The 11,042-nt window shown below is 32.4% G+C and overlaps 1 protein-coding gene across 1 annotated transcript; it reads right to left on the bottom strand.

The window, feature by feature from the left end:
• Positions 1 to 839: 839 nt before the first annotated feature.
• On the bottom strand, positions 840 to 10,624 carry LOC100805474 (ABC transporter A family member 7-like). Its single transcript, XM_014776562.2, is given in 19 exon segments — positions 840 to 1,398; positions 2,597 to 2,685; positions 2,875 to 2,980; positions 3,097 to 3,225; positions 3,660 to 3,744; positions 3,850 to 3,959; positions 4,519 to 4,719; positions 5,126 to 5,487; positions 6,483 to 6,566; positions 6,665 to 6,790; positions 6,875 to 7,037; positions 7,365 to 7,523; positions 7,943 to 8,067; positions 8,141 to 8,260; positions 8,987 to 9,131; positions 9,446 to 9,528; positions 9,685 to 9,855; positions 9,858 to 10,065; positions 10,400 to 10,624. Coding segments are annotated over 19 exon segments (2,850 nt in total). The 5' UTR covers positions 10,484 to 10,624; the 3' UTR covers positions 840 to 1,098.
• Between the last annotated feature and the right edge of the window lie 418 nt (positions 10,625 to 11,042).

The raw sequence follows: 11,042 nt of genomic DNA, 5'->3' as shown, positions 1-11,042 counted from the left end.
AAATAATATTTATATCAATTAAATTAAATAAAATATAGAAATTAATAAAATATCAATTAAAATAATTATAGATTAATAAATTTAAAATATAGAAAGTAATAAAATAATAATAAATAAAAAAACAAATCTCATTACATTGATAGATAATTTTCAATTTAAGCTGTAACAAGGTTAACTAATTCAAAACTTCAACAATATCACATAATTAAAACTAATATTTTCAAAATGATTAAAATATCATTTAAAAATAAATTTTTAATTTTTCAAGAAAAACATTTAAAATATTAATTATCAACACACAAAATTCAAGTAATATAAACAGTATCCATAAAAACAAAAATAAATACTTAAATTTAAATATCTATAAATTTATATTTATTATATTTTTTAATTTATATATTTCATATAGGTATTACATCACTATTATTAATTGAAAAAAAATGAATTTCATTCAGCTTAATACTTTTTAGGCAACAACTCCTCAATAAAAAATATAATTTAATATATTATATTTAATATGCTATTAAATATTTTAAAAAATAAATTTTACCAATGTAAATATTTTTTATATAAATACTAAATATGAATATAAAAATATATAATTTAATCAAACCGTGCGTCAAACGAATTTCAAATCTAGTTGATATGTGAAATTGACTCTAGTTGTTGAAATGCGAAAATACTAACCAGAATGCCATTTAATTGATATGTGAAATTGACTATGTGGCTGTTGAAGTTTGAAATTTTACTCCTTTCTTTTATTATTAAATTTGGCTTGTGCGATCTGTTAATTATTTGCAACTTCTAGCATGCAAAGGCGACAATGTTGAGCCAACAGGTAACAAGTTAACTAACATTTCAAGGTCTTGTGACGCAATTCGTGTTGCTCCATATACAGAGTTACTAATGTGTATACTAATTTTACAGTGAAGATTGAAGAAACTAAGCTCTTATTTTATTTGGGAGAAGATTTGTAAAAAGAATACGACAAAAACTAACAAAAATCGCGGTTATATACACACTAGTGATACAACATGTAATAAAATTTATCCTATATATACAGAGTACAAGTATAAATAATTTTGTATGAGTATGAAATTATGACAAGGTGTCAAATGCCTGAGCCCCACGTGCAACTTTAATGAAGACATCTTCCAGTGTGGTATCAGCTAAACCCCACGCTGAAACGGTGAAGCTTCTCTTTGCAGTTTCAACAGCTTGGAATACATTTGCTATTTTAACCTCATCCTTTGGTAGCTCGAACTTTTGGGTGCCAGAGATATGGTAGATCTTGTTAGCATTTGGTGAGAGTTGCCTCACCAAATTCTCTACATCCTTTTCATGATCCATAGATGTTGTCATTGTGAAGACATATGTTCCTCCATACCTGGCTTTCAACTGTGATAAGCCAACAAGTATAAAAAATAATGTCACTTGGCAGAAAAAAAACAAGAGAATATTGAAGGGGTTATAAGGTTGGCTTGGTGATAAAGGAAAAAAGGAACAGGGAGAAAAAGTCATGGATTTGAATCTCCCACTAACAAAAATCTAACAACAACATTAGTAACATTAGCAGTTAAGAAAAAAAAAATATTGAAAATGCATACTGAATAACCGGTAAGTATTTTATCATTTCATTCTATGAATATCAATCTCATACTAGGAACAATGAAAGTAAAAGCCTAAAAGGTCTTTTACTATCTATGGCCTTAAACCCATTATTTGAATATCAGTATTTGCACCTCTTCAACCCCCCTATTATCTTTTACCTTCACCCTCACCCTCCTTGCACCCTTCCTCTTCTCTTCAAAGTCTTCTCGATCTTTTATCTTTTTTCTTCCCCTCTTTTCACATATTATTATGAAAGCTAGTTATAATGTAAAATTTGTATTACAAAAACTAGTTTCGGCAAAGTAAATTTTTTTATACATTACCGAAACTAGTTTCCATAATGTATTTAGCGGTGCTGGATCACACATTTCTAAATATACATTTTGAAAACTAGTTTCGAAAAAGGGTATTTTTTTGTCAAAAAAATTACAAAAATACTAGCAGGAGGCACAAAGAGCAAATAGGAGGTGAGAATAACAACTCCCTCCATCACATTTAAGGAAGAATGAAAGTAAAAGCCTAGGTCTTTAACTATCTATGGACTTAAGCTAAGTCCATTAATCCCATGGACCAAATTTAGGTTATCCTTCCTACACCTAACAAATTTATTCTACACTTAACATATTTTAAAAAAATTAATGACTCATGCAGATATCAAACCTGTGACTTTCACGTTATTAGTACGACGCTCTAACCAATTAAGCTAATAGACCAATCATGTTAAAAAATAATTAATGTCACTATATATAACACTAAAATTTCTATAAGCTATACGAAGAAAAGAAAAAAAGGAAGGAACGAAGAAGAAGAAGAAGTAAAAAAGGATAAAGTTAAAATTTTTTAGAATATGTTGGGTATAGAAGAAATTTGTTGGGTGTAGAAAGAATAACCCCAAAGTTATAGGTTGAGCCCGGTATCTATAGGGTCAAGCCCATTAATTGCAAATGAAGTTGATAAAGCATATATATTAATTAAGCAATGTTACCTCCTTTGGATTGCCTATGCACTGCAAGCCCCCGTCTACAAATATTCCTAATCGATCACATAGGACTTCTGCTTCTTCCATGGAATGTGCTGAAAAGTGTATGCAAGCAAAGGTTTATTAATCTATATACGTTATAAAACCAAAAAAAAGTAAACAAGCTTGTATATGTGCTTATATCTAGATCATATTCATCAACCAGATATTAGATTATAACAATTAATGCAACAGCTTGTATCTGATTCTGTGCTTCTAAAAGCATAAAGAGAGTGAGAAAGTACTGGTAAGAATGATTGCACGATCCTGTTTTGCACGCTTAACAACATTCCATAAGTTGTTTCTTGATGCAGGGTCTAATCCAGTACTTGGTTCATCCATATAAACAACCTTACAAAAATAAAAATAAAAACATTTAGAATGAAGAAAACATAACAAGAATCTTTTAGGAAAAGAAAAAAGTAGTTTAGTTAAAGTGAAACAGATTGAATGGAAAAGAAAACTACTTTAGGATCTCCAATCAATGAAATTGCGACACTAAGCCTCCTCTTCATTCCTCCACTGTATTTTCCAGCTTGTTTATCAGCAACTCCTCCATTAAAAAGGTTTACACTTTTCAACGATTCTTCCACTGCCTGCAGCATTAGAGTTGGAAGTTAAAATTGCTTAAGTCTTGTCTTGTCAGCTAAATAAATGCTGAGAGAAATTGGCTCAATTTGTATCTACGCAGCAGCCATGTCAATTAAAGATATATACCCTCTTAAAAGAAAAATATGCCATAAATAATTAAGAGGGGAAAGAGGATAATTTAGTTTGATAACTTGGATAGGATGTTTAATTTCCTTTGATATTGACAAACTCATACTCCTCCTCATGGTATTTCACACACTTGTGTCCTCTTATATATTACTAAAGAATGGTCCAACTTCTAAGTTTTAACTGTCTAATGCTTTTGTCACTGAAGAGTAAAAATTTCAGAAATAGGTACAAGAGTGGCCACTGATCTATTTTTCTCTTTGCTCCCACTATGATGCAAGATTTTCCTAGTCATAATCTCAAATAGACTTACTTGTGTTAAGGCTGAACCTTTAAGATTTTTAAGTCTGCCGTAAAAGAGTAGGTGCTCTCTTCCTGTTAGGGATTCCCACAGCAAGCTAAAATAATAAAAGAAAAAATATATATAAAATTTCTCAACTGTTATGAATTTAACTTGATATTACATTAAAAAACCATATAAATTGGAGGAAATTCCAGCTTACTCATGCTGTGGGCATACACCCATGCTAGTATATATTCCATCCATATGAGTTCTTATGTCAAGACCTTGAACAAATGCGGTACCAGAGGTTGGCTTGGTGAGACCAATCATCTGTAAGCATATACAAGCTGGTTAATTAAGGAGAAAATCAGCTAGAGAGAAAAAAAAGAAAAAAAGATTCCTGGCATAGTATAAGAATTTCATCTAATAGTGAAGTAAACCAATCAGAGGTCCATACTTCTTTAAGTTCTTTTGTGAATTCATACATCCCTAAGCATCAACAAATTGGCAATTTTCGTTGAAAAAGATACTCTTTATAAAGTAGTTTTAGAATTATTCTTTCCTCTGAGAAATTAAATAGATTTTTCTGGTTACTCGAGAATTTAAATTATTCTATTTCCCGATATTAATAATGTATAGTGGTCAAATAGGAACATTTTCTTCTCAATACATTTTACTTTTTTTCATCAGGTGGGAATTAGAATTAATTCCCGTCACAATAAGAAAATAATAAGTAATGTGAACGAAAGTCAAATAAAGAGAAAATCCTTTACAAGAATGATTGGCAAATCCTGCTTGTACTTATGTAAGGGAGAAGGAAGGGATGGGGAAAGAAAAGCAAGGAATTCTCCAAAAACTTTATTGCTGATGAAAATCTACATTAACTGACCATATTGATAAAAGAAGTCTTCCCAGCACCATTGGGACCAAGCATACCAAAGCATTCCCCTTGAGGCAAAGCAAGGGACAACCCTCTCACTGCAAGTTTCTCCGGGTTGCCATCCCTCCCCGGATAGACTTTTCTCATGTTGTCGCATACAATTGCTTGATTAATAGTCGGTTCAAGTAGCAGTTGCTCCACCTTCTCCCTCTGAAGACAAAATGGGAAAAAGTAACACATCATGCATGTAAGTAACAGGCTTATGTTGCTGATACGAAATAATAAAATAACTTTTAATTCACTTTTATCATACAATTTTTCCCTAGAAACAATACATATATAGTGTTTAAAATTAAAAGATTGTGACTGAAGAAAGTTATTTGTTTCTCAAATGGAATCCATACTTTAATTAATATTTCACCTAGTTGTGTCAAGTTATTCAAGCATTATCTATTACACTACTACTACTTCTGAGATTGCATCGTTACATCAATTTCTGAAACCAGTCTGTGAAATCCACTTATGGTTATGGATAGAAATTAGGTTTCTTAATTTCTAAAACCAGGAGGCGAATACATAATAATGAATATATGTATTCAAAGCAAACAAAATCTACCTCTTGAGTGACATCAGGTTTCTCTATCTGAACAAAAACCTTAGATTTTTGCCTTTGGATACTAGGCGTCCGAAAAGATGAATGAGGCTTTTTCTGAAATCTTTTCAAGAAAAAAAGAGGACTTTTCCTGCTTCCTGAAGACAAAACTTGATCGATATAATAAGCAAACAAAAGCACCAATAGCCACTCCACGAACATGATAATTAAGACCTCCTTCATGCCATTTGTGCTATCACTCAGATCGCTCCAGCGCATACCATCGCTCCCCAAAGCATCCCCACTAAAGGCATATTGCGAAAACTCATATAGCCCACGATATAAAGCAAAACCAGGATACAACTCCATAACAACGATCCACCCTCCTGAAGAAATTGTACAGACAATTAATTAAAACAGACCAGAATAAAGGTTAGAAAGTGTCAACATGTTAGTGCATGATACATAAAGATGACTGGCACGTAATATACTTAGATATAAACTCTATTCACAATGATCATGTTTAGTCTATTCTTTTCAGTTAATAAAGAATGAAGTAATTGCTGAATTTCATACTAACGCATCAGATTTCCCTTTAATCATTAAACCTTAAATGCCAAGTGCCAACTCATATCAGTCATCCTTACGTATCAATTTAGAGAAACATAACACTCCTAATCATGTCCAAAATAATCTTTTTACTCCCATTTCTTTCTGCTTCTGTTATTACTGCTACCAGTATGAATGACTGGAGCTATGAGAACAACAAATAAATCTACCAAGAACTTAATTTGATCGCTAAATAGGTACTGCAGCAGGAGTGGATGGACTAGGCAGCAAGAAGCCGTTTCATACAGGTATTATTAATGAATAGAGGCTACAACTGTCCTTTGGCATGAAATTAAACTGAAGCAGGTTTCTAACCACTAGAACAATAATACCTAACATGATTAGGGGGACAATAACATGTAGGGAAAAGGGGAAAAAGACACTAAATTTCAGTTTATGTTGCATCGTATTGAATTTTTTTTCCTTTGTCTGTTTCTTAAAGAGATTAATAAAGCAAAAACTACATGAAATTTGTAGCTAAAATTATTTGCAGTTTAGTTACAGACAAGAACATGTTAACAATGATTAAAATATTTCCCAAGGTTTATTGAGCACAAAAGCAATTATAAAAATGACTGTGGCTATTGTTATTTGCATCATCAACAATCCATGCAGAAAACTATTTGTTTGAGAATTGTGATATGGTACAACAACTGTCAATCCAAACACCAAGCCATAGATAGGTCTTTAAACTAGCAACATCAAAATATTTAGGAAAAATCACATCAATGACCCAAGATGGGTATCATTTCTCAGTCATTTTTTGACTTACTTGGAAACGACGTGTCTTGAACAAAAAATTGGAAAAGAAAGCCAGCTAATAGCCCAGTTCCAAACACACCTATGTATGCAAGTACTGCAATTACATAAAAAAGAAAATGAGAGGAAAAAAAACAGTAATCAGATCAGATAGAAGAAAATACTAATACAACAACTTAATAACAATCATCAAACCTGTAGCAGTTTTAACATTTGAAAACAGGGAAGCCAATAAAAAAGCCAGTGAAATTTGTAAATTTATATAGATGAAATAAAACACAAATTGGATGCTGTAGTCATTCATTGTGAAGAAATTCAACCCTGAAAAAAAAAAGCAATTGTATTGAGAAATGGAAAATATCAAAGAAAGAAAACAGTTACACAGTACACTGGTTGCATTCTTACCTATGACTGAGCCAAAAATCACAAAACACAGCATGTAGACAATGGATATGGCAAGAAAATAACCATACGAAATCATCCAATATGGCCCGTCTCCAAGGCCATGCATTTTCATCATGATTCTTAAGTTTTGTTGCTTCTCATATACTAACGATGTCAAGGCAATCTACATCAATGAATGCACATGTTTATAAAAACATATTAGAAAATAAGTTATTCTATATTGACAATATATATTGGATAAAATTGTTTCCTTTGAATCATGTATTGTTCTGAGTGCAACAAACCTTATCCAGAAAGAGGCTTTACATTGTTACACATATATCAAGATAATATGGGTAGAAGTAAGAATGAGAGGCCTAATTCAAAAAATTTAGCCAATAGAAACCCATTCTTCAATCCATGTCAGTTTTTTCCTCTCATTTATGCTAAATTCTATTGTTACAAACAATGTAGTTCATTGTACATATACTTTGTATATTTATGTACTTACAGGGAAAAGTTGTAGGATGACCCATGTAAAGAAGAGACCACCCAAAAGAGAAGCCAAATCAAATTTAATCGGGGTCTCAGGTTTTGGCATTTCCTTTACAAACTCAAAAAACATTTTGGTACCAGGTCCCAATAGAAACTGAAGGTAGGCATTTGATACCTGCAAGTGCATCGACAATAGAAGTCAGTCCGTAGCATAATATACCATACAAAAAGAGACCCACAAATGCTATTATTACAATCGATGTATCCAAAGGAAATTACAATCATATAGTTTTGAAATCTAAAATACCGCAATCAAATGTTACTTGGGTATCATGATAATTCCTTTTACTACTTTCATTTAAGTCATGAATTTGAACACTAATGATTAAGTTTCTTTTAAAAAATTATATGCCTACTTCAAATCTCTTCCATCTAAATGACTTAAGTATGAGTTTAGATTTTAAAGTGAATATAGCAAGTAGCATGTAGTTATTTCATATACTGAGACTGAGTTTTCTGTTACACAATGTCATATCAACTATAGACAATAACATAAAGGGTGCACAGTTAAAAAAAACAATTTTAGATGTATACCAAATTTACAGAACGAGGAATACGCGCCAATGCAATTTGATTAAAGCCAGTGTCATTTTTGTAGGTTGAGTTGTACCATATGCTGACATTAAATATACTCCGATTTGAATTTAAAAAATCATAACCTGTCAAAAGTAATATGAAAATAAGTATTGCCCCAAACTTAATGTCATATACTAATTATAATTATATACCTACCTGCAGCTATCTCATTGATCTGTCTCTCTGTGTTACTTCTCCGATAACCTTTATATAGCTCATTGTTCACCTCAGAAGAACTATTACGCCATAAACGTAAACCCTGAGCACATATTACCTCTGCATCCAGAGGAAAACAAAAACTTGAATTAGTAAGAAATTTTAGGCAGCAGATGCAAGCCTTGAGCATAGTATAAAAAAAAGAAGCAAAAAATGACAAGTATAATACATGCAAACATATTCAAAATAATTTGTGGGAGCACTTATAGGGCAGAAGATTACTATCATTGTGAAAGTGTTTCAAAAGCATCACAGGTCACAATTTTGACAAACTATACAAAAAGAAATGTCTACTTTCTTTAGATGGTTCCTAGTTTGGCAATTTAGCAATGAGACTCCTATCATTGAAGGCATAACATGGCAAACATTTTATTTGAGAAATTATAATGATCCTATACCCCCCCCCCCCCTCCCCACTCCCAGTTCTGCATGAATGTACACACAATTACAACAACTTTACCTTGATGTTTGACTAAATTAAAGACTAATTATGAGTTTTAACAAATTACTTGTTTGACCCAAAAGACATGAACTTAAATCACATGGAAGCTGAAAAGAACATGTCCAAAGCATGCAAGTTTATCTAATTATTTTAATCATGCAAGTTTATCTAATTATTTTAATCATGCATCACCTTCTTGATTCATAGACAGAAATTGCACAATGGAATGTCAAATTTCATTGATAGCTGTATGCAACACAGCTATGCCTATTGCCTACTGATTCACTTTCCTCATATTACATCAGGAATTATTACATTGTTGCCAATACAAGAATGTCCCATACCTTGCTGCTTGCTAATGCCTGCTATCTGAAGAGAAACGGAGAATGTAGAGTTCTGTGTGCACTGATTCTGTAGATAATAAATAGGAAGGTCTGAAAAGAAAGCAGGTTCCAGAAAATTGGTGTTCTCTGGCTCTGAATCTGATCCCTACATTTTGATAGACAAAATGAAATTAAATTTAAACCAAAAACAAATAAGAATAAATAATACACATAGGCAATATCAAGGAATTTTATACTGTCAGTAAATTATAAATTGTTATGTATGATAAATTTATTGATTTTTTAGTAACCAACTAACTAGCTATATTAGAAACCGTACAAAAGATAATTTTTGATTGACCGATGGTGTAAAAAATGTTATAACTTGACAGTACATGCTATTAAACTCGATAAATAACTAAAAAAAAAGACGCTTTCAACTTACTAGAGAAAATGGTAAAATGTTAAATTCTAACTCACCACTACATTTGATGCCAAACTAGCCGTAATATCAGAACTGTTTATAGAACTCAAGTTACTTGGGATCATATTCCTAGATATAACTGCAAAAGAGGAAACACAATGAGTTAAGAAAGTAGTTGGGAGGAAAGATGCGACTTCCGATGAAAATTAATGGTTAGCAAAACTGGTGGATACTTCATATTTGGAAAGAAACAAATCAATATAAGGAGAAACATATATTTATATAGTTTTCTTACTTTCTCCAAAAGATTGGTTAGTGCCAGTGAAGAACATAGTGACAGGGCAAGAGCCATTCCTCCGGCAGGACGAGTTTGGAAAATCAGAAAATGGGAAATAATCTGTTCTCACGGCACGGTACTGTGGTGCCGGCACTTGCAACAGAGGAGACCATTCTGGAGGGCTGGGATGGGACACGTGGCAACCTGGTCCAAATCCGAATGCTCAACCCCGCACTCCTCCTCGAGACACGTGTCCCCTTGTCTCCTAACACAAACGCAGCCACACTTGTTCTCAGCCTTGTCCAGTTGGTTCTCCACTAGGCTTTGGAGCAGAACCAGCAACAGACACAAAATGAACGGGGACATGATGAGTCGAACGTTTGTTTTAACATTTCGTTTCTGAAAAAAAAAATGGAGACAATAGCTTACGTAAATCATACAACTGTTTTTTTTTTATATATACATTGACGACAACAAAATTAAAACTTAAGACCTCGAAAACCATTCAAATCTTTGGCTACTAAGTCTATGTTTGGTTTTCAGGTGAAAAAATACTTTTGAGATAAAAGTAATTTTACCAATTTGCTTTTATGGGTTGGATTTATTATTTCTAACTTTAATGTAAACATGCATTAGTTAAGTTGATCTTAATGGTTCTTAAATCACACATAAAAGCATGAGAAATAGAAACATGTGTTAATATAGATAAGAGAGGTGATACTGATAGACTTACCTGAAAGGTTAAATTCTTCCTAAGAAGAGCGTTTGCTTGAGTCCAGAAGCTGGCGGGTTCGTTGGCTGTGTTTCCATTTTCCATGCCTTTTGTGTGCTGTTCTCCAACGCTTTGGATTTCCTAAGCTGGAAACAAGACAACACTAGTTTTGAAACTTCAAACTGATGGTACTTTATATAATATTTTGTTTGATGTGTGATAATTTTATCCCTCAAACTTCACATTGTTTTCAGAAAATGGTATTTTTGTGATTGATTGTCTAGTGTGAATGCGAACTTGTATTGGGTTAGTTAACAAGATTGCTGAAATTTCTTCTTTCGAATGTACCCTTGGTTAAATGACTACACTGCCCTCTCCTGGGTTGATGTTGACATTCCGAAGTGTAACAGTACGAGGCGTTAGGAGTGGGAATAGGCTAGGCCGACCTACAGGGTCCTACATAAAGTCTAACATGTCCTGACCTATTTAATTAAAAGGTTAGGCTCAGGCTTTTTTATAAGTCTGTTAAGTTAAATAGACCAGGCTTAGGCTTATTAGAAAGTCTTATAAGCCTCATACGCCGGCTTATATATATATATATATATATATATATATATATATATACTTATATTACTTTTTGAGTACCAATATATATTTATATTAT

The sequence above is a fragment of the Glycine max genome, chromosome 6 (assembly GCF_000004515.6).
Source record: "Glycine max cultivar Williams 82 chromosome 6, Glycine_max_v4.0, whole genome shotgun sequence".
Lineage (NCBI taxonomy): Eukaryota > Viridiplantae > Streptophyta > Magnoliopsida > Fabales > Fabaceae > Glycine > Glycine max.
This window is presented reverse-complemented; position numbering and strand designations above follow the sequence as displayed.